This window comes from Coenobita brevimanus, chromosome 87 (assembly GCF_032717465.1).
Source record: "Coenobita brevimanus isolate Jiangsu-jjx chromosome 87, ASM3271746v2, whole genome shotgun sequence".
Lineage (NCBI taxonomy): Eukaryota > Metazoa > Arthropoda > Malacostraca > Decapoda > Coenobitidae > Coenobita > Coenobita brevimanus.
Window position 1 is genome coordinate 11,067,671 of NC_137040.1, and position 23,640 is coordinate 11,091,310.

The 23,640-nt window shown below is 43.0% G+C and overlaps 1 protein-coding gene across 1 annotated transcript in view; it reads left to right on the top strand.

Annotated features, from left to right (window-relative positions):
- LOC145410975 (ribosome assembly protein METTL17, mitochondrial) overlaps positions 1 to 23,640 on the top strand; it is a 91,113-nt gene that overhangs the window by 35,014 nt on the left and 32,459 nt on the right. Inside the window, exon 4 of the mRNA XM_080281031.1 lies at positions 6,284 to 6,419. Coding sequence (XP_080137157.1) covers positions 6,284 to 6,419 — 136 coding nt within the window. The remainder of the gene's footprint in view (positions 1 to 6,283; positions 6,420 to 23,640) is intronic.

Below are 23,640 nucleotides of genomic sequence, written 5' to 3' on the forward strand. Positions count from 1 at the left end.
TTGGATATGCCAAAAACATTCACCACGTTCTGTAGCTTCACATATCGTATCCGACAGAGTCGATCCAGACGCTGCCACGTTAAAAAGGGGTGCCAAAAATCCCCGATCATGCATATCTCTTCACAAAATTCATCCAGCCAGCTCAATCTCCTGTCAGTTCCCTAGCCTCACTGACTTCCAAACCTCTCTTCCTCACACATTCATCGACCATATCTCTTCATCTTCTCCTTGCCCTAACTCGCCTCCTCCCTCCTTCGAATTCGCCCAGATATACCTTCATCACCACTCTATTGTTATCCCTTCTCTCCACATGACCATACCATCTCAGTACACTCTCTTCAATTCTGGTGTCCACCAACTTCCTCACTCTGCATCTTTCACGAATCACATTACTGTATTTCGTATCCTGTCCACCCTCTGTACTCCACATACATTCCTCAGCAGTCCCATCTCCACTGCTCTTACTCTTGACTTTTCATTTTCATGCAACACCATAGTCTCACATCCATATGTTAAAGTTGGCACTAACACTCCTTCATGTAAGCCTCGTGCAGCTGCAACACTGAAGCCTCTGTTTCTTATCAAGGCCTTCATTGCACCAGCTACTTTTCTTCCTTGTGTCACTCTACTTTCAACTACTTTTGCACATTTTCCTCTCTTTTCTATCACTGTACCCGGGTATTTGAACTCTCTCACCAATTCCAGTCTCTCTGCATTCACTGTTACATTGCACTGGGAGTCACCTTCTCTCTCAATAACCATCACTTTACTCTTTTCTACATTTACTTTCAAGGAACTACGCTTACTGACATCAGCAGAACTCTGCACTAGCCTACCAAGTTCTTGTCCGGTACTTGTAAGCAGTACTGCATCATCAGCATACAACAAATTTGAGGTATTCCATCCATCACCATTCATTACCAATGCCATCCCTCTCTCCATTACTCGTGTTTTCACTTCTCTCATCACCCCATCCATATATACATTGAACAACCATGGGAACATCACACAACCTTGTCGCACGCCCACACTGATTGTGAACCATTCACTTAGATGCCCATTAACCCTGACACATGCTTCACTACCATCATAAAAACTCTTGACGGCACCTAACAGCTTACCCTCTACAACGTACATGTGCAAAACTTTCCACAATCCTTCTCTGTCCACCTTGTCATATGCTTTTTCCAGATCCATGAATGCCATAAACACCTTATGGTCCTTCCCACAAGCCTTCTCTACTATCTGTCTCACTGCAAATATTTGGTCCACACATCCTCTGCCACTCCTAAAGCCACCCTGTTCATCACTTACTAGGACCTCTGATATCTCTCTTACTTTATAATAATTCTTCCATATACCTTCCCTACCACACTCAGTAAGGTTATGCCACAATAATTCTTACACTCACTTCGTTCACCTTTATTTTTGTACAGGGGTACAATCACAGCCTTTTTCCACTCTGCAGGCACAGTTTCACTCATCCATGCCTTTTTACATATCTCCAACAAGCACTTCATTCCATTCTCTCCACTACATTTAAGCATCTCTGCATACACCTCATAAACCCCAGCTGCTTTCCCATTTTTCAACCGCTTCACAGCGCTCTTCACCTGTGCGAGTGTCACGTCTCCTGGCACTGCATTCCTTCTCTGCACACCCCCAAAACCAATCATGTTTGCAGCTGCTCTGCTCTCTCTATCCCCATTCACCAGGCTTTCAAAATATTCTTTCCATCTGGTCCTTACTTCATCTCCATGGGTTAATAATCTACCACCTGCATCCTTCACACCATCCCATTTCTTACCGCTTTCACTTCTACATTTCTGCACCTCTTTCCAGAATAACTTTCTATTTTCAGAGTAGTTCGCATTCATTTTTCTTCCTAGATCCTCATTTACCTCCTTCTTTTTCCTCTTCACTAGTCTCTTTATGTGCTTCTTGCTCTCAACATATTCAGTTCTTATTTCAACTGAACCCCTATCCTTTAACCACTTTAGCCACTTCTTCCTCTTTTCCTCCACAGCTCTCTTTACCTCCTCATCCCACCACGCCGTACCTTTCTTCTTTGTTGTTACTCTTGCCACACCACATACTGCTTTAGCATTCCTAACTAAGCAATCCCTATATGCATTCCACAGTCTGTCCAGATCCATTTCATTCCAATTCAGTAATTCTAACTCGTCCTCTACTTTGGTGCTGTATTCATCTGCCATTTCTTTGATCCTCAGCTTCTCAACTTTCAGTCTTTCTCCCTGACTGCTTCTCTCTCTCCTGATCCACCTCACTCCTTTCAGCTTGATCTTGCATACCACAATCATATGATCTGACAGACCTCCACATTGTCCTCTCACAGCCCTCGTATCAGCAGCCATTCCCATCATTGACCTCTCTACGAGCACGTAATCAATCAAGCGTCTTTCAACACGATCCCTGTTCCCTCTATACCATGTATATTTATGTGCATCTCTGTGTTTGAAATACGAGTTACAAATGCACTACCTCCTCTCCTGACACATATCCTTTAGTCTTTTCCCATTATCATTTTCTCCTGGTACTCCATAGCAACCCATTATGTCATCCTGAGGACCAGTACCTACTCTTCCATTCATATCCTCCATCACAATCACTTTATAGCTCCTGGGCATTTCTCCCACTACTTCACCCAGCTCATCCCAAAACCTGTCTTTCTCTCTCTCACTCCTGTCCTCACATGGTGCATATGCTACAATCACTGCCACTTTCACCTTCTCAAACTTGAACTTGACATACATATAGCTCGAGCTAACACATTTGTAGTCTCTCATTCCCCTCTGCCACACCTCATTCATCAACAAAGCAACTCCTTCCTTGCATCTTCCTCGCCCATTCATTCCCGATCTTACACATTTCACACCCTTCCACTCCTCCACTTCGCACCCTTTCATCTTCGTTTCACAGAATGCCATCACAGCATATCTCGCACTCTTGAACACATTGATCACTTCCACCGTCTTGGTCTCCTCATTTACACCTCTCAAATTCCACATGGCCACGTGAGTCTGCCCATTTGGTTGGGGCCCTGGGCAGGTATTGGGCCCTCCGAGGCTCTCTGAAACAACTGCCATGATTAAGTGATTTTGGATAGGGGAATCTGGGGGACACTTAACCCTGCCAGAATATGCATATATATATATATATATATATATATATATATATATCCCATTGGAGCCCAGTGTCCAGAGTATTGGACAGAACTGGGGTTTTTCAAGTCTTTATAAAGTAGGGAACCCGGGTAGGGACCTATGAGCTTCGCGACTATGAGCCGATAGGCGGAGGGCGGTACGCATAGTGCCCTCCCAGTGCAATGCCTTGCCCAGCACCCCTGGGATCCAGTGGGTTAATGACTGGCAAACCTATCAGTCTCTTTAAATATATATATATATATATATATATACAGTAATCACTCTAATATCCGGACGCCCAATATCCGAACATCCCCACTATCCAGACATAAGAATGTTTCATACAGTACTTTTTTCCATACTATACTTACCTCATTTCACTCTTTAATCTCCATTATTGGTGTGAATAGGGTGTTAGGAGCTAGGCATGTGCAGTAGGAAGGTGTTTTTCTGAGTTAGGCTAGGTTAGGGTCCATAAGTACCAGTCCAGGAGCCAGTCACCAGAATGTTTATTATTGAATGAACCTACTTCTAAACCCTCATTTTATGTTTCTTTTGCATTTATTTCAGTCATTTATGTGCCTTATTGGTGTGATTTGGGTCTTAAATAGGTGCTATGCATGTCCAGAGGGAGTTGTATAGGTGTTTCTCTGAGTTAGGGTCCATAAGTACAAGTCCATAAGCTGGGGCCCAATATCCGGACAGAACCAATATCCGGACCTACCTGTGGCTCTATTACGTTGGATATTGGAGTGATTACTGGATATATATATATATATATATATATATATATATATATATATATATATATATATATACAGTATATATATATATATATATATATATATATATATATATATATATATATTTATATATATTTATATACAGCATAGCTATCTATACACCCACTGCAAATTGACTTAGGACCTACACACAGAATTGCTATGGGAGAGTTGTCTGTCCATGCTTTGTGTTACCACCTCTACCAGGTGGTTTTTTGGGGCAAGAAGTAACTGGCAACTCCTCTGGTGTTGGTGGGAGGTGGTGAAACACTCAGCACGTCAGTGCTAGCCCAGAAGCGAGAGTGGGAGTATATGTTCCCGTCGCTCCGAGCTTGCACCTCCCTCTTTTTTCGTATGCATTCCTGTTTGCCCTGTTATTTTCCTAGAGTCGAGTTGTTATGCCTGGAAAGTACTGCTCAAGGGATGAGAGGGTCCGTATCATTGCATAGAGGCAGCATAATGTCCCTATCGACACGATTTGTGAACATACTGGATGCGCGAAGTTAACTGTCATGAAGATTCTCGTAGCAGTGCGTGGTCTGCCACCTGATGTCATAACAGAGCACAAGCATGGCAGTGGCAAGAAAAGGATGACATCCAGAGGTACAGATACGCTTCTGAAGAGGGAAGTAATCAAGAATCCTCGACTGACAACAGCAGAATTGAAGAGAATGCATCCCCAGCTGTTACGTGACGTCTCAATTCGAACTATCCAACAACTCTTGCAGAAGGAGCTGGGTTTGCCAAGCCTCACCGCAGCCAAGAAACCGCTGCTCACTGACCACATGAAGAAGCAGCGCATTCAGTTGCTAAGAAGTATGCACCCTGGACATCAAATGAGTGGAGAAAAGTTATGTTTTCCGTTGAAAGAACATTTCAAGTGTTCCACGTGGATTCTGCCACGGTTCGTTGCCCTGCCTCCTGTAGTTAATATGACCCTGCTTAGACGGTGCCGACTGTTAAGCACCCACAATCAGTAATGGTATGGGAGTGTTTCTCAGGTGAACTGGGAAGGGGAGGTCTCAATTTTCTTCCTAAGAACTTGATGATGAATGGTGGCCAGTACATTCAAGTTCTGAAAGATCACTTGTTAAACTTTTTTGCTATTCATGGGTGCGACTTTTTCATGCACGATTCAGCTCCATGTCACAAGTCAAGAAAGGTGACAAAATGGCTTCAGGATAATTGGATTGAGATCCTCGACTGGCCTGGCAAGAGTCTGGATCTAAATCCGATAGAAAACTGCTGGACAAAGATGAAGAAAATCATGGCAGAGAAGAAGACACCCAGTCTGGACAATCTCAACACTGAACTGACAAATTTTTGGTGCAAAGAAATGTCCTTAGATTACTTTAGAGATCTAAGTGATTCCATGCCAAAACACATCCAATTGGTCCTGAAAAACAAGGGAAACATGATTTCACATTAATGAATGGCATTTCATGAACAAACATTGTGATTTACTATGATTTCTGTGTTTTTAATACCTTGTGGGGGAGGTCCTAAGTCAATTTGTGGTAGCTGTATATATATATATATATATATATATATATATATATATATATATATATATATATATATATATACAGTATATATATATATACATACATACATATATTATGCAGGGAAGAAGGAACCCAAGGGCTTGGAGCTTTCAAATTTCTCATTCTAAGAAAAAAGCAAAAACAAGGTAACAGAGAGCCAGATTCAGGATCTGTTCATTTTGAGATGGCTGGACAGAGAGTGAGAGAGTGATTAAATTTAATAGTTGGAAACTGGGCAACATTGATTTCACAATTACAGTATTTCATTTTTTGTTTCATTTATAAAGGCTCCAACTTGCTTGCATGCATCAGCCTTGGTCACCTAATGGCAGCTTACCATGCTGCTTGATCTGTGGCAGCCTCCCAATTAAGTCCCTTGTCCCCCTTGTCCCTGAGGCCACACTTATGACCTCGCCCCATGTCTTTTTCGGTTTGCCTTTCACAACGCCATCCCAGTGTTCACATTTCTCACTTATGCACCCAGTTGTCATCCCCCATCCTCTCCACTTGCCCAGGCTATCTAAATCAACCCCCAATCACAACATTATACACTCCAGTCTCATCCCTCCTCACAACTCTTCAATCACAAACCTAACCCCCCCAAATCGCATTCAAGGACACACTTCTCATCCATCTAATCATTGTCGTTTCTGCACCTTTGAGCATATGAATATCCTTTTCTTATACTGCCCAGGTCTCACTACCATACAGCATTACACTCCTAACACATGTAAATGCATAAATAATATTTGTATGTACAGTAAATTTATGCACATAAAACCTTATATTTCAGAAAATTTTGATCCTATGTCACCAGAAATACCTGAAGAATACAGGAAACATTTGCTGACATTACGCATGAATAAAGTGCATCAGAGGCTGAAGCAAGTTGTGTACCACTGGAAGCCAGTCAGTTATAACCAGTACATGTAAGTAAACTACTTCCTTTTGCTATAAGTCAAGGATAACAAAGTTTGTTTAATCTCTGTTTTATAATGGCACTATTTAGCACTCAAGCTTCTGGCTTACTCTCAGCTGAATAAAATTGTCAGGCATTAGCAGGGATAGAATACTACAGTGTTCTGACCATGATTCACCCAGCTGAATAAAACAATCTAGTGGGGTGGGAATAAAGTAAACTGTTGGAGTTGCTCGATCATGCAAGGGTTAATGTTGCATTTTTATATACAGTGGGCCCCCAAGTAATATGCGTAATTAACGCTTGGAGTCTTACATGCTATAAAACTGCAGTATAAAGGCATTGTACTGGGAAACCATTATAAAGACCTACAGATGATTGCTTTTGGTGACAATCAACGTTGCCCTCTTTTCCTCTACAGTACATCTACCAGGAAGTACTCTACAGACCTTGCCAACACACAAGTGTAAAAGAACTGTACTGTGCTGCAGCATATAAATGAAATAAACAAAGAATGAGAATCTGTTAACCTTCCCTGGTAAGCAGTTGATAAGTGTTGATCATGCCTGTGTTGGCTTAGGTTCATAGGCATGAGGCAGTCACTGCTAGTTCTCTTCTTCACACTTGTTACATCTTCATCATTATTGTAAAATCTGTAGAAATCAAGGGATAATACCACTGATTCACTGTCATAATGCAGGTCCAGCAGCAGCAGCATCTTAACCTCTCAATGGCCGTGGGTTCAGAAATTTGCAGGCTCCCCTGGCTGGCCGTGGGACCATTTTTTCAGAGTTCTAAAATTGATTTCTTTTTCTTACAGATGGGAAGAGCATTGTCAGGTGCACCTGAAAATTTGTTTTTTAGCTTCCTGATCTCATCCTGTGATTCACTATGATTCGTGGAAGATATCATAATGTTCACTGCACATGTACCCTTAACATGTAAACGTGTGGGCGAAAACATCCGAAAAAAGTGACCGCCTGTGTGCTTGGGATGGTAGAGTAGGGTCGGGTAAACATACCAGTGACCTTCGCCCCCCTCCCATAACTGTTTGCAGTTTTCTATAGCTCATGCTAATTCAACGTCACCAGCACATTTACAGTAAAGCGTCACTAAATGCTGGCAGCCATTTAGGAGTTAAATGCCAAACTTCTTTGGTCGTAGAACTCCTTACAACACCAGATGAAGATCTTGTCAGTTCAGTCCAAACTTTCTGTGTCTGTCATCCACCCTTTCATATGTTGCATCCAGTAGACATTGACACATGACTTACTCATTCCTTTATGCCCATGGAGGTTTTGTGTGATGTATCTTCATGGGCATCTCTTTTTAGGTCCTTGAAGTATTATAGGAATGACGAATGTTGATGTGTCCCTTTGCTGGCTTGAATCCCCTGAACTTTTTCCTCTTGTTATAAAACTTTGCCATAGCATTCTTTTCCGTTAAAGTCTCGTCTCATCTGTGATGAAAATTTGGTTTGTATAACAGCCATCCACAGTGAAATTTTGTATGGGCTGGGGATACTTGGCAGCTGCATTCTTTTTCGCATTAGTAGATTCACCAGAAACACTTACATTCTTCAAATTATGCATTTTCTTAAAAGCATGTACCCTTCCCTTTGAGGCATGAAAAGGAGGAGGGTTCTTTGTCCTTATCTTTCTTGTGATTTGCTAGTTTTAATACTTGGCCTACTCACATAGTGTTAGTGAATCCACAGGAACAAATCTAGAGGCTTGGCAGCCAGGACACTGGATGAGAATACTGTACTTTCCATGTGTGTCAGCACCTCTCTATGGTGTTTTTATCTGAGTTCCCATTTCAGTATTTGGTTTGTCATCATTTAAGTTTTTTATTTTTATTTTTATTTTTATTTTTTTCAGATACAGTACTGTAATGCATCAAAAGCCTCTTTGCTTGGCTATAAACTCAAACTGTTATTTCATCATTATTCATTCTTTCCCCACTCATACCTTCCAGGACTCCCTCCATTACCTTCCTCATCTTGTCTGAAAGTCATATTCCTTAATAATTTCCTCTTTTCAGGGCATTACCCTTCCCATTGTGTGATTTCAGTCACGCTCTTCAACCAGTCAACTGGAGTAACAAAATGATATGTAATACAATTACCATACTAGTAATTAAACCCACTCTTATATCTCTGGAGGCCTTCATCATCTTACTGGTCAGTTCAGGCACACCTGCTGCCTTCCGTAACTGCATTCTTTCAATTGCCTTGCCTGTAGTACCAGTATCAACAACCACAATGTTTCTAATCCGTCTAATGATGACCAATGTGTTTTTATGCATGTCTGGTGATTTAGTGGGTAATGAAGACGCTCTAGTCGGATTAAGGCTGCGTAGGTATATATCCAAGGAGTGGTTTGGGTTTATTGCTCGTGTAATGCAACTCAGGGATGAGTGAGGCTGATCACTCTGATCTTAAATGTTAGGACCACCTTGCCTAGCCCCGGGTCCTACGCTTCTCATGGCAAGGCATCAGATTAGATGATGGTTGGGTTGATGGGGGAAAAAATTTTCAATAGGGTCAAAATAGGGACTTGTTGAAATTTTGGGATTGCATTTCTGTTTGCGCTGCTGCTTTTACCTCCACGTTAACTGTGTAATCGGAGAGTCTGCAGCATTACGTTAGGGAGAGTTGTAGGACCTGACAGTGTTGATTATACCATCATCAAAGTCAAGTCTTCCATGTACAGTACTATTTAAATTATTTTTTTGATGCACAGTGGGTGAGGGCACCCATCATCCACCCACTTGGGGTAGCTTTACATTGAATGGCAAACTGAATGATTTCCTGTAAACCAAGAATTCATTGACAACACTGGGTGGTGTCCTTATAACTAACCATCATGTGTTCCCTACATGACAAGTCGGTTGGCAGAAGATTGGTGTCCCTCCTCGGAAAACAACTACAGTAACTAAAAATACGAACAAGAAGCCTCAGATCAGGACTAACCAACAGGTGACAACGACAAACTGAACAAAGGACATGGTACGGATTGCAACATGGAATGTAAGGGGTGCAATTTTTTTTTTTTTTTTTTTTTTTTTTTTTTTTTTTAATGTGCTCGACTCTGGACATAGGCTTCACAGCCTGCTCCCAAGGCCCAGTAGTCCTCCTACATATCACCACTTTGGCGCTAACACTCACCGTCCATATTGAATACATGCTAGGGCTGTCTCATACAGCACTGGTGTATTGGTATAAGTGGGGGTATTTTTATGACATGTCAGTGGGTCTTCTGGTAGATCGGTAAAGTCTGCTTTACACAAAATTCAAATCCTTAAACTTTTCCCTGCCCCAGCGGAGATTTGAACCTGGGTCCGGGAGGACCGCAGGCCACCGCTTTACCGATTGAGCCACCACCTCCCCAAATGATGAGGTGAAAGAGAGAAAGATTGTCCAGGTGCATGAGGATGCAAAAGTGGATGTATGTGCATAACTGCAACTAAATGGAGAGGTGAGAGTGTGAAAAAATGGGAGTACGGATGGGGTATATGTGTGGGAGTGGGTGAGAATGAGAGGGCAAAAGAATGAGTCTGTATTGTTGTGTGCAAGAGATGGAAGGAGAATATAAGAGAGTATACGAGGGGTGATTAGAAAGAAATGACAGTGAGTCTATAAACTTTTATTAGCATGAAGAACTATCAAACTATGACTCACATTCCTTCAAAGTACTCCCCTCCAACCTCTATGCAGCGTTCCATTCTCTTTCTCCACTTCATGAAGCAAGCGTGGTACTCTGAAGACGGTATACTTCGGAGTTCTGAATTGACGGTCCGTACCAAGTCTTGGATGCGATGAAATTGCTTCCCAGCGATGGCAGATTTAATTTTTGGAAACAACCAAAAGGCACAGGGAGCCAGGTCAGGGGAGTAGGGTGGGTGGGGGAGCAGAGTTATACCTTGTTGTTCCAGGTACTGCATAGTGAGGCGAGCTTTGTGGGGTGCAGCATTGTCGTGGTGCAACAAAAGGCGAGACCGACGGCGGGTTGGTGCAGTGTTGGCCTTGTGTTCCAAGACTTGTGGAAGGACCTGGTCTGTGTAGTATTGGGCTGTGATAGTGGACTTTTCAGGCATCACATCCACGCATATTAGTCCTTGAGAATTGAAAAAGATGGTGAAAAGGCGCTTCCGGCTGCGAAATCCTTCCTTCAAAATCTGAGGTCGAGGGTCTTCATCGCCCAACCACACCATGTTTGACTGCTTGTCACGGGTTGTGAAGAATGAAATCCAACACTCATCTCCACTAGCAACATCTGAGAACCGTTTTGGACCATTTGGTTCAAATTCAGCAAGCCAGACACGACAAATCCTCACCCGTTCAGCCTTTTGCTCATCAGTCAACAAATGGGGTATCCATCGACAACACTTCTTCCTCAGGTGTAATTGTTCATGCACGATGTCATATGCACTCCCATAACTGATATCAAGCTCCAAGGCTAAGAACCTAAGAGTTACAGTTGGATCCTCGTCAATGATGGACCGTGCACGGACAGTTGTTGCTTCGGTCACGGATGTCCGGGGGCGTCCAGAGCGTTGTTCATCTTTCAGTTCAGTTTTTCCTGCTGTGAAAGCACGAATCCAGCGGGAAACAGTTTCCAGGGAAGGAGTAGTGTCTGGATAAACTTGTAATAATTCCCCTTGAATCTCTGTTGCTTTCTTTCCCAGTTTCCACCTCGTAAAAATGTAGAACCTGCAGCCTTCTTTCGAGTAATCCATGTTTCTGGCCAGAGAGCAAAAACAAGAGTGAAGCATTCACTCACAACAATAAAACAAGAAAAGTCAGGCATACGGCGACAAGTTCAAACTCGTAAGGACAGGCAACTCTGCACTCTCCTTGCTCCCCTACCTCCCATCATTCAAGGTTTTCATGTTATAGCACGAACTGTCATTACTTTCTGATCACCCTTCGTAGATCATTTAGCTCAAGGATTGAAAGTTGGACTACAAATGTGAGCGATTGTGTGTGTGGATGCACCAACGCAAGATTGTTCAAGCAGAGTGAAAGAAGAGTTCTGGATAAATGAAGAAGCATGCATGGAAAAGTTTGAAAGGGATGAGAGAGTGTTTTTGATTGGAGATATGTATGGAAAAGTAAGGAATGTGAAGGTGGATGGAGTAGTTGGTGTGTGGGGTGTGCCTGCAGAAGCGGATGAGAATGGGAGTGCACTAGTGGATATCTGTGCCAGGGGGGGGTTGGTGATAGCCAACACCCTCTTCAGACACAAAATGATCCACAGGTATATGTGGCGAGTGATGAGAAATGTGGATGGTGAACTGAATGAATGGAAGGCAATGATTGATAATGTGTGTGTGGATGACAGAATGAGCAGGTGTGTATTACATGGTGGTGGTGAAAGTCAAGGTTCAAATGAAATGGAGGAATAGAAGAAAGGAAAAACAGGAAGAAGTAGTTCATACAAGGAAAGTGGAAAGGTTACAAGAGGATGGAAGAAAGGCAGAATATAAGAGAGAAGTGGAGGAGTGATTGGGTAAATATGATTTGCAGTAGACACGGGACGTGGAAGGTGTGTGCAAGATATCCACAGAAGAAATCTGTGCAGCATGTGAGGTGGTGTGTGGGGTGAAGAGAAGGTGAAAGGGGGTGCAAAGACAAGCATGGTGGAATGAAGCAGTGAGACAGGCTGTGGTACAAAAGAGGAAAGCATATAGTGAGTGGATGAGAAACAAGGATGTGGAAGAAGTTGAGAGATGGAAGAGAGAGTAACATGTAGAGAGGAAGAGAGAAGTGAAAAGATAAGTAAGAGAGAGAGTAAGAAGAGAGTGGATGGGGTAATTGGAAGGATTTTGAGTGTAAAGTGGAGGGAATGTAAAAAATGTTCTGGAAAGAGGTAAAGAGAGTTAGACAGGGTGTTAAAGAAGTTAGTCGGGGAATGAAAGATAAAAATGGTATATAGATTACTAGTGGAGAAGGGAGGAAAAGTGAGCAGATGGAGAGAACAATTTAAGAAATTGTTGAACATAGAGAATGAAAGTAATGCGACTATAAGTGACTGGGGAATGGCTGGGAGACGGAGTTATGTGAGAAGAGAGGTAGAAATCAGTAGGATGATGATTTGGAAGCAATGAAAAAAGTGAAAGTGGGGAAAGCCCCAGAAACTGATGGAGTGTGGGGTGAAATGCTGAAGCATGGGGGAGAGATAGTAGTAGAATGGATGTGGAAGATGTGCAGATTGGCCTGGGAGAAAGGTAATGTCCTGAAGGATTGGAAATCGGGTAAAATTATTCCCCTGTACAAAGGAGAAGGGGAAAAAGAAGTGTGTCGTAATCATAGGGGCATTAGTCTTCTTAGTGTAATAGGAAAAGTATATGGTAGGATACTTACTTATAGGGTTAGGGAAATAACCGAGGAATTAGTTGGAGATGAACAGGGAAGGTTTAGGAAGGGAAGAGGTTGTGTCGAACAGATATTCATTCGTAGGTCTTTGGTGGAAAAGCTTCTAGAGAAGGGAAAGAAGTTGTATGTGGCCTTCATGGATTTGGAGAAAGCATATGACAGGGTGGATAGACAAGGATTGTGGAAAGTATTAAGAATATATGGAGCAAATGGGAAATTGTTGAATGCCGTGAAGAGTACATATGAAGGAGCCAAGGGTGCAGTGCGTGTGGAGAGTGAAATGAGTGAATTTTTCTTTTTGAAGGTTGGGTTGAAACAGGGATGTGTCATGTCTCCATGGTTGCTCAATCTGTATATGGATGGGGTTATAAATGAGATACAAGGTGGGGCAGTGGATGTTGGAGCAGCCCTAATGAGAGAGGGCAGTTTGTGGAAATTCCGTGTACTGTTGTTTGCAGATGATACTGTGTTGTTAAGTGAAGACGAAGGGGAGCTGCAAGGCTTTGTGAATGAGTTTGGGAGAGTGTGTAAGAAACTGAATCTAAAAGCGAATTTAGGAAAGTGTAAAGTTATGGTCTTCGAGAGAAATGAAGTCAGTGAACGGAAAGTGAGGTTAAATGAGGAGGAAATGGAAAATGTGAGTGCATATAAGTACATGGGTAGTGTTATGAGTAAGGATGGAAGTTTAGAAGGTGAAGCGCTTGAAAGGGTACAACAAGGAAGAAAGGTTGTTGTTCTTTGAAAGCAGTGATAAGAAACAGGGAAGTGAGCATTGAAGTGAAAAAGTTACCGGAGGACAGTATTGTGATACCAACTCTAACTTATGGAAGTGAAGCATGGACCTTGTTGGAGGGATACAAGTCAAGAGTGAGGGCATTGGAAATGAGTTATTTGAGAGGAGCGTGTGGAGTCACATGGAAAGACAGACTTACAAATTAGGATGTGGAGGAGCATTCTGGTGTGGATGTGATAGGAAGCATTAGGAGAAACACATTGAGGTGGTTTGGCCATGTGGAGAAGATGGAGAGCGAGTGACTGATGAGGAGAGTGTATGTGAGTAAGATGGATGGGGGGAGAGGGAGGGGGAGGCTAAGGATGAGATGGAGGGATGGAGTGGAGAGGTATATGAGAGAGAGGGGGTGTGAGCTGGGAGCAGGACAGCAAAATGGCGAGGGACAGGGCGACATTGATGTGATTTGTTTGTGGCCATCCCTTATGGGATTAAAGCATTTGGCAATAGACAGACACATAGATAGGTAAATAGACAGACAGTGTTAGGTCTTCCATGCTGTACACCGTTTATAGTATGTTGTTAGATTGTGATGTTTTCATCACACTTCACATTTACCTTTATACCCCATATTTGATGCAAATATATCTCAATGCCATATAAGTTGAGTTTACTTTCTTATTGCCCATTTATTTCACATTAGTAAAAGAACATGTGCATCAATGTTTCTCTCTCTCTCTCTCTCTCTCTCTCTCAAATATAGTATATGAGCCCTCAAGAACAATTTCTTGTGAGTTACTGATGTAACATGCGGCTGGACAAGAGGACCACCAAGACATAAAGTAACTTGGTGGTGGGATGAGGGTGTAGAAGCTGCAATTAAGGAGAAAAGAAGGCTTTTCCGGGAATGGAAGAAGGGTGGTAGCAAAGAGGAATATTTGGCTGCCAAGCGTAGGGCTAGAAGAGAGGTATACAGGGCAAAGTCTGAGTCACAGAAACAATTACTTGATAACCTAAATCATGGGGAAAGGAAAAATTTATTTAGGGTGGCAGGTCAGGTGAAGAGGGATAATCGGGATATCATAGGTGAGCAGTGTGTGAAGAATGATGAAGGAAGGGTAGTGGTGAACAGTGAGGATATTAAAGATGCATGGAGAGAGCATTATAACCGGTTGTTGAATGAGGAGTTTGACTGGGACAGGGAAGGTTTGGAGCCAGCAGATCCAGTGTCTGGCCCTTGGCCTTTGATTGATACTGCTACTGTGAGTGAGGCAATAGGCAGGATGAGGGTGGGCAAGGCAGCAGGTGTGTCTGGGTTGACTGCCGAAATGTTGAAGGCCTCAGGTGATATAGGGGTGAGTTTAGTCACTGACCTGATAAATAGGATTATTTATGAGTGTGTTGTCCCAGATGATTGGCTGAAGAGTGTAATTGTAAATGTGTATAAAGGGAAGGGTGATGCCCTGGAAAGAGGAAATTATAGAGGTATAAAGCTGTTAGATCAGATAATGAAGGTAATGGAGAGAGTTTTAGAAGGTATGATTAGAGAAAGAATGAATATTGATGAGATGCAGTTTGGGTTTATGCCAGGTAGGGGGACCACTGATGCCATATTCATTGTTCGACAGCTTCAGGAAAAATATATTGGTAGGAGAAGGGATCTTTATTTTGTTTTTGTTGATTTGAAAAAGGCCTTTGACAGAGTCCCCAGAGAGGTGGTGAAGTGGGCAATGAGAAAGCTTGGCTTGGAGGAGTGGCTGGTTAGGGTGGTTATGGCCATGTATGTGGGTGCTCACACCCAGGTGAGAGTGAATGGAGATTTGAGTGATGAGTTTTCTGTGAATGTTGGTGTGCATCAGGGGTCAGTCTTGAGTCCCATCTTGTTCATCATGGTACTTGAAGCCCTTTCACGTGACTTTAGAAACGGACTCCCATGGGAGTTGTTGTATGCTGATGATTTGGTGTTGATTGCAGAGAATGAAAGGGAGGCAGAGGAAAGGTTTAGGATGTGGAGAGATGTTATGGGGCAAAAGGGTTTAAGGGTAAATGCAGATAAAACAAAAGTGATGATATCTAGGGTTGGTGACGGTACTGTCAAAGACGAGGGAGAGTGGCCATGTGCAGTTTGCCACAAGGGCGTGGGAAGTAATTCCATCTTGTGTGGTGTGTGTGATAAATGGGTGCATAAGAGATGTAGTGGTATCAGAGGTAGACTGCGAGATAATGCTGATTTTATGTGTACGGCGTGCCGGGGTGAGCAGGTGGAGATTGTCAGACGTGAAAGGATTGAACTTGCTGGTGAATCTCTTGAGTGTGTGGAAGAGTTTTGTTATTTGGGAGACATGTTGTGTGCTGGAGGTGGGGCTGGAGCTAGCTCTGTGGCTAGGGTGAGAAGTGGTTGGAAGAAGTTCAGGGAGCTCTTGCCTCTCCTGACATTGAGAAGTCTCTCCCTACGTGCTAAAGGGTCTTTGTATGCAGCATGTGTTAGGAGTGTAATGCTGTATGGCAGAGAGACCTGGGCAGTGAGGGAGGAAGATATTCGCCAGCTCAGACATACAGAAATGACAATGATTAGGTGGATGTGCAGTGTGTCCCTGCGTCCAAGGCCTGGAGGGGCTGGTTTTACAGTGGAAGAGTTGAGAGGTAGGATGGGACTGGAGTGTATTGGTGTTGTGATGAGGAGAGGTAGATTGAGGTGGTTTGGACATGTGGAGAGGATGGGGGATGATAATTGGGTGAGGAAGGTGAGAAGTGTTAATATTGGGGGTGGGGTTATGAGGCGTAGACCGAGAAAGACATGGGACGAGGTCATTAAGTGTGACCTTAGGGTTAAGGGACTGAACAGGGAGGCAGCAATGGATCGTGCAGCGTGGAGAGCCACCATTAGGTGACCAAGGCCGACACATGCAAGCATGTTGGAGCCTTTAAAAACGAAATGAAACGATACTGTATATATATATATGTATATACAGTGGATTCTCGAATTTTGATGGGCATGGGTACCTAAAAATCAACGTGAAATTCAACTCATCGAAATTTAAACTGAACTTATGGGAAAAATTAGTTTTGGTCCAGGGCCTCCGAACCTAAGTACGTAAAATCATGATTTTTTGCCCACACCCCCTGTAAACTTTATGAACTATAATTGTGGATAAGTAACTGTACTTCTGCATTGTATTGCCATACTGTCAGCAAGTGTATACTTGGTGTATTTTTGCCCTTTCCTGTATTGCCATTTCTCCTTTGGCTGCGAAGATTTAGAGGTGCCAGGCTGCTCTTGTACATTATCACTGCTACCCGAAGAACCACTCTTGCATGCCATCTTGAAACAGGTAAGTTGCGACGAAAATACAAAGAAAATACATTCAACTAAATTGCAGTGAAATGCATGTCCACACGTGGAAGGTACAGGCTGAAAGTGCATCACTTGCCTGTAGAGGGCTGGCTGCTGGCAGGACAGTCGCAAAATGGCCGCCGACAACAGAACATCACCTTGCACGTGGCTTGTTGTTGTTGGTGCCTACTCCCATCTGGGAGCTCTTGTCCTTAACCTGTTAACTGCTCATGGCGGTTTTTTGGAGGTGTCCGTGGTGCGCAGACAAAGGGGTGAAAATGAAATTTCCCAAAGACTAAATTTTGTGTTAGGAATTGAGAGAACACATGCCAAAGTATATAGTAACGAAATATTAGCTCAATACTGTATTTACCTTGGTAAAGCCATGGATGAACATCAAAATGTCTGATTCTCTATTGAAATGTATGGTTTTCATTTTCTTTTTCGGTTTTGGTTTTGAAGGCTCAAACATGCTTGCATGGGTCGGCCTTGGTCACCAAGGCACTATATTCGAAATTCACTCGTGCAGCCAGGGCTGTATTGAGCAGTCGCATATGGAACAGCCCAGGCTGTATAGAGCAGTTAACGGGTTAAACAATATGACTTTTTTTTTTTTCCTTTTTTTTTTCTCAGTCTCTATTGTTCATATCTATGTTGCTCCTTGTATTCATAAATACTGTACTTCTCTTTGTTTCAGTATTCTGCCTGCTGTATTTGCTACCACCTGTAATGCATTTTGTTTTAGTATTTCTGGACATTTTATTTTAGTATTTCTGGACATTTGTGCTGGGAGGGGGTTGGTGATAGCCAATACCCTCTTCAGGCATAAAATGATCCACAGGTATACATGGCGAGTGATGAGAAGGGTGGGTGGTGAACTGAATGAAAGGAAGGCAATGATTGATTATGTGTGTGTGGATGAAAGGATGCGAAGATGTGTAAAGGATGCAAGAGTGTATAGAGGTTGGGGGAGTGGACTTTCTGACCACTACTTGGTGGTGGCCAGAATTAGGATGCAAGTAAGATGGAGAAATAGAAGAAGGGAAAGACGAGAGGAAGGAGTAGTTGCAAGGAGAGTGGAGAGGTTACAAGAGGATGAGAAAAAGGCAGAGTATAAGAGAGAAGTGGAGGAACGATTGGGCAAATATGAATTGGAGCAGATGGGAGACGTGGAAGGTGTGTGTAAGATATTTACAGAAGAAATATGTGCATCATGTGATGTGGTGTGTGGAAGGAAGAGAAGACGGAGGGGGGTGCAAGGAACAGCGTGGTGGACTGAAGAGGTGAAACAGGCTGTGGCACAAACGAAGAAAGCATACAATGAATGGATGAGAAATAGGGGCGTGGAAGAAGTTGAGAGGCGGAAGAGAGAGTTATATGTGGAAAGAAAGAGAGAGGTGAAAAGATTAGTAAGAGAGAGTAAGAAGAGAGTGGATGAGGAATTTGGAAGGAATTTGAGTGTAAAGTGGAGGGACTGTAAGAAAATGTTCTGGAGAGAAGTGAAAAGAGTAAGACAGGGTGGAAGTGAAGTTAGCAGGGGAGTGAAAGATAAAAATGGTAGATTACTAGTGGAGAAGGGAGAAAAAGTGAGCAGATGGAGAGAACACTTTAAGGAATTGTTGAATGTAGAGGATGGAAGTAATGCGAGTATAAGTGGCTGGGGAATGGCTGGGAGAAGGAGGGAGGTGAGAAGACAGGAAGAAATCAGTAGGATAGAAGTTGTGGAAGCAATGAAGAAAGTTAAATCGGGGAAAGCCCCAGGAATTGATGGAGTGTGTGGTGAAATGCTGAAGCATGGGGGAGAGATAGTAGTAGAATGGATGTGGAAGATGTGCAGATTGGCCTGGGAGGAAGGTAGAGTCCCGGAGGATTGGAAGTCAGGTATAATTATTCCCTTGTACAAAGGAAAAGGGGAAAAAGAAGTGTTTGGTAATCATAGGGGCATTTGTCTTCTTAGTATAATAGGAAAAGTGTATGGTAGGATACTTATAGACAGAGTTAGAGAAAGAACAGAGAAATTAGTTGGAGAAGAACAGGGAGGCTTTAGGAAGGGAAGAGGTTGTGTAGATCAGATATTCATTCTTAGATCTTTAGTGGAAAAGTTTCTAGAGAAGGGAAAGAAGTTGTATGCAGCTTTCATGGATTTGGAGAAAGCATATGACAGGATGGATAGACAAGGATTGTGGAAAGTGTTAAGAATATATGGAGTAGATGGGAAGTTGTTGAATGCTGTGAAGAGTATGTATGATGGTGCGAAGGCTGCAGTGCGTGTGGATGGTGAACTAAGTGAATTTTTCTCTTTGAAAGTTGGTTTGAAACAGGGATGTGTCATGTCTCCATGGTTGTTCAATCTGTACATGGATGGGGTAATAAAAGAGGTACAAGGTAGAGTAGTGGATGTTGGAGTGGCCCTGGTGAGAGAGGATAGTGTTTGGAAACTCCCTGTACTGTTGTTTGCAGATGATACTGTATTGTTGAGTGAAGACAAAGGGGAGCTGCAAGGCTTGGTGGATGAGTTTGAGAGAGTGTGTAAGAAGCGGAACCTAAAGGTGAATGTAGGGAAGAGTAAAGTGATGGTCTTTGAGAGAGGTGAAGTTAGCGAATGTACAGCGAGGTTGGATGGTGAGGAATTGGAAAATGTGAGTACGTTTAAGTATTTGGGTAGTGTGATGAGTAAGGATGGACGTTTGGAGGGTGAAGTGCTTGAAAGGGTACAGCAGGGAAGAAAGGTTGCTGGTTCCTTGAAAGCATTGATAAGAAACAGGGAAGTGAGCATGGAAGTGAAAAAGTTACTACATGACAGTATTGTGATACCAACTCTAACGTACGGAAGTGAAGCTTGGACGTTGTTGGAAGGACACAAGTCAAGAGTGAGAGCAGTGGAAATGAGTTATTTAAGAGGAGCCTGTGGAGTCACGTGGAGAGACAGGCTGACGAATGAGGATATAAAGGAGCATTGTGGTGTGGATGTGGATGTGATAGGAAGCGTTATGAGGAACACACTGAGGTGGTTTGGCCATGTGGAGAGGATGGAGGGTGAAAGACTGACGAAGAGAGTGTATGTGAGTGAGGTGGAGGGGGGAAGATGGAGGGGGAGGCCGAGGATGAGATGGAGGGATGGGGTGGAGAGGTATATGAGAGAGGGGGGTTGTGAGTTGGGAGCAAGGCAGTGAAATGGCAGGGGACAGGGCGACTTGGAGGCGATTTGTTTGTGGCCACCCCAAACGGGATTGAGGCGTCTGGCAATAGATAGTTATATCTTCGAGTTATTAAAGTATTGATTAATTTATAATACTGTAAGTATATTTATAGAATAACGGGGAATAGTCCAGGGTGCGAATTGTCCTGACGGGAAATCGTCCATGTTTTGACGAGGAATTATCTGACGGCGAATTGACTTGATGCTGACTTGTCCCGGAACCGTATCATTGTGTGCTCCACATATGAATAAATGATGTTGATTTTCATTCTCTTCATGAAACATGTCACATACGATATTAGGTTAGGCTCATACTTTTTCTTATAATTTTCCTTCACTTCTAGCATTTTGGTTCACATAAAAAATATTGTCTTTGCTTGTTTTGGTTGGAGTCTGGCCCTGAGAGCATCGAAATACGCGACTTTGCATTGATAGGTGAGGTAGGCAGACCACTCCAAAATGCATCAAAATTTGATTCATCGAATTCTAAACTGTCGAAATTCGAGAATCCACTGTGTGTGTGTGTATATATATATATATCCTTCCACTGTCTGATGTAATAGAGCCAAAAGGATGTCCGGAAAGTGGTCCCATCTGAAAAGTGGGCCTCTGACTGCTGGACTGGTACTTAAGGACCCTAACCCAGCCTAACTTTGAAAGCCACCTAAATAACTACCTACCGGACATGCATAGCACTTATTTAAACCTATTTAAGACCCTATTCACACCAATAATGGACATAAAGCATGAAATAAATGAAAAGGAACCGGAGAATGAGGAATTAGAAGTGAGTATGGAAAATACTTAGGCCTAGCAGTGTACAGGGTACTGTACTTACAGCACATCTGCGGCCGTCACCTCTAACTCTCTAAGGCTCTGGTAGTTGTGAAAATTCTCTTGAAGCACGTACAGTAATCCAGAATTGTGCTACACTTAATTCTTTGCACTGTGAATTATAACTGTTTAACACTGCACATTCTTCTTAATTGAACCACGCCAGTTTCAACCGCCAGTTTCAGCTGCCACTTTTGCACTCCACACTCACTACACACTTAATCCTTTGCACTCTAAATTCAAATTTCTTAACACTGCACAACACTGTAAATTCCCATGTGGTCTAGAGGCGAGATATTGCAGTTTATTCATAAAAAACTAGCACGTCCGGCATCGATTATGATGGACATCTTCCCCCAACGAAGGTTCAGCAGTAACTGGGGACAGGGTTGCCAGATCTGAACTCGGCCACATCACCAACTTCCTCAATTTTCATTGCCAAATTTAACTTTTCATTACCAAATTCTTAATGGAAGCATTTATTCTTCACTAATTATATATACAAATAGAAATACATTTTTTTTTTTTTTTAATGCGAGGAAGACGGAACCAAAGGCCACGAGCCCGCAATAACAGTTCCCTCCAAGAGAAAAACAAAATACAAGAGAGTGCCAAATTCAAGATCCGATCATTTCGAGATGCCTGGACACACTGCTTTTGAAAGACTGGAGATCATAGGAAGCGGGAAATGCAGACAGAGGGAGACAGTTCCAGAGTTGACCTGTTGCATAAATGAAGGACTGGGAGTAACGGTTAACTCTTGCATTAGAGAGTTGGACCGAAAAGGGATGAGAGTTTGCTGCTAGACAAGTGCTACGCGCCCGTCGTAGAGATGGGGGGATGCAATCACACGGTTCAGAGGAGCAGTTACCATTGAAGTAGTGATAGAAAAGTGATAAAGATGCAACAGTGCAGCGAAGAGAGAGAGGTTGAAGAGAGCCAGTTAGAGGAGGAGAGTTAATGAGACGAAAAGCCTTTGACTCCACCCTGTTGAGAAGAGCTGTATGTGGGGAGCCACCCCACACATGAGAGTTGCACTCCACACAGGGGCTGATAAAACCCCTGTATAGAGTCAACAATTGTGCAGGGGTAAAGAAGGAACTGAGTCGGCTTAGCACACCTAATCTCTTGGAAGCAGATTGTACAAGAGATGTAATATGATCTTTCCAAAATAAGTCTCGAGTGAATGAAACCCCAAGCATGTTCAAGGATGATGCAGGATTAAGCTGAATAATATTAAACATAAGTGGTTACACCTGTGGAAGATTTTGTCGGGTTGATAAGTGTAAGAACTGGGTCTTAGATGCATTAAAAACAACCAGATTATTTTTACCCTAGTCAGAGATATGAGCCAAGTCAGACATTAGGTGTGCCATAGCCTCATCCCTTGTTTGTCGAAGTAACTGCTGAGATGGGCATTGCGGGAACCGAATGGAAAGATGAAGAGTGGAGTTATCAGCATATGAGTGGATAAGGTTAGATGTACAACGGAGAAGGTCATTGTTGAATAAAAGGAAGAGAGTTGGTGATAGGACAGAGCCCTGAGGAACACCACTGTTGATAGATCTAGGAGAAGAAAGATGGCCATCTACAACAGCAGCTATAGAATGACCAGAAAGGAAGCTAGCGTTGAAGGCACAGATAGAAAGATAGAAACCGTAAGAGGGCAGTTTGGAAATTAAAGATTTATACCAGACTCAATCGAAAGCCTTTGAGATGTCAAATGCAATGGCAAAGCTTTCGCCAGTCCCGAAAGGGGGATGACCAGGAGTCTGAAAGGTAGGTGAGAAGATCGCCAGAGGAGCGTCCCTGACAGAACCCGTACTGACGATCAGAAAGAAGGTTGTGATAGGAAAGATGCCTTAAAATTATTCTATAAAGAATTGACTCGAAAACTTTTGAAATACAGGATGTTAAAGCAATTGGATGATAGAGGGTTGGGAATGGTCACCCTTCCTTGGGACTGGCTGAATGAGAGCGAATTTCCAGCAAGAAGGAAAGGTACAAGTTGACAGACAAAGGCGAAAGAGTTTACCTTGGCAGTGTGTAGGCACAGGAGCACAGTTCTTGAGAACAACAGGAGGGACTCCATCAGGCCCATATGCCTTGTTAGTATTGAGGCCAGTGATGGCAGAAAATACATCAGCTGAAGAAATTTTAATGTCAGCCATGAGGAAGTCAGAGGGGGGAAGTGATGGAGGAACAGCACCGGAATCGTCTAAGGTGGAAATGGAGGAGAAAGTCTGAGCGAAGAGATCTGCTTTATCAGTAGAAGAAATAGCTACAGAACCATCAGAGTAGAAAAGAGGAGGGAAGGATGATGAGATAAAGTTGTTAGAAAGGTTTCTGGCAAGGTGCCAGAAGGAGTAGTAAGAATTCGAGTTGGAGAGTTGAGAGCATTTAGTATGGATGAAATTATTTTTAGCAGAGCGAAGAACAGACTTAGCACGATTCCGGGCAGAAACATAAACAAGATGTGATTCAGGGGTGGGTTGGCTCTGGTACCTTTTGTAGGCTCTCTCCTTGTTGCGGACAGCATTAGAACAAGCGTGATTAAACCAAGGCTTTCTTGCATCAGACAAAGGATACGAGAAAGGAATGTATGCTTCCATGCCCGAGAGAATAACCTCCATAATGCTCAAGGCACACTCAGGTGGCTCCCGGCCATGGAAGGAATAATCATTCCAGGGAAAATCAAAGAAATACTGCCTGAGGGCCTCCCAATCCACAGCTCCAAAGTGCCAGAGACGACGTT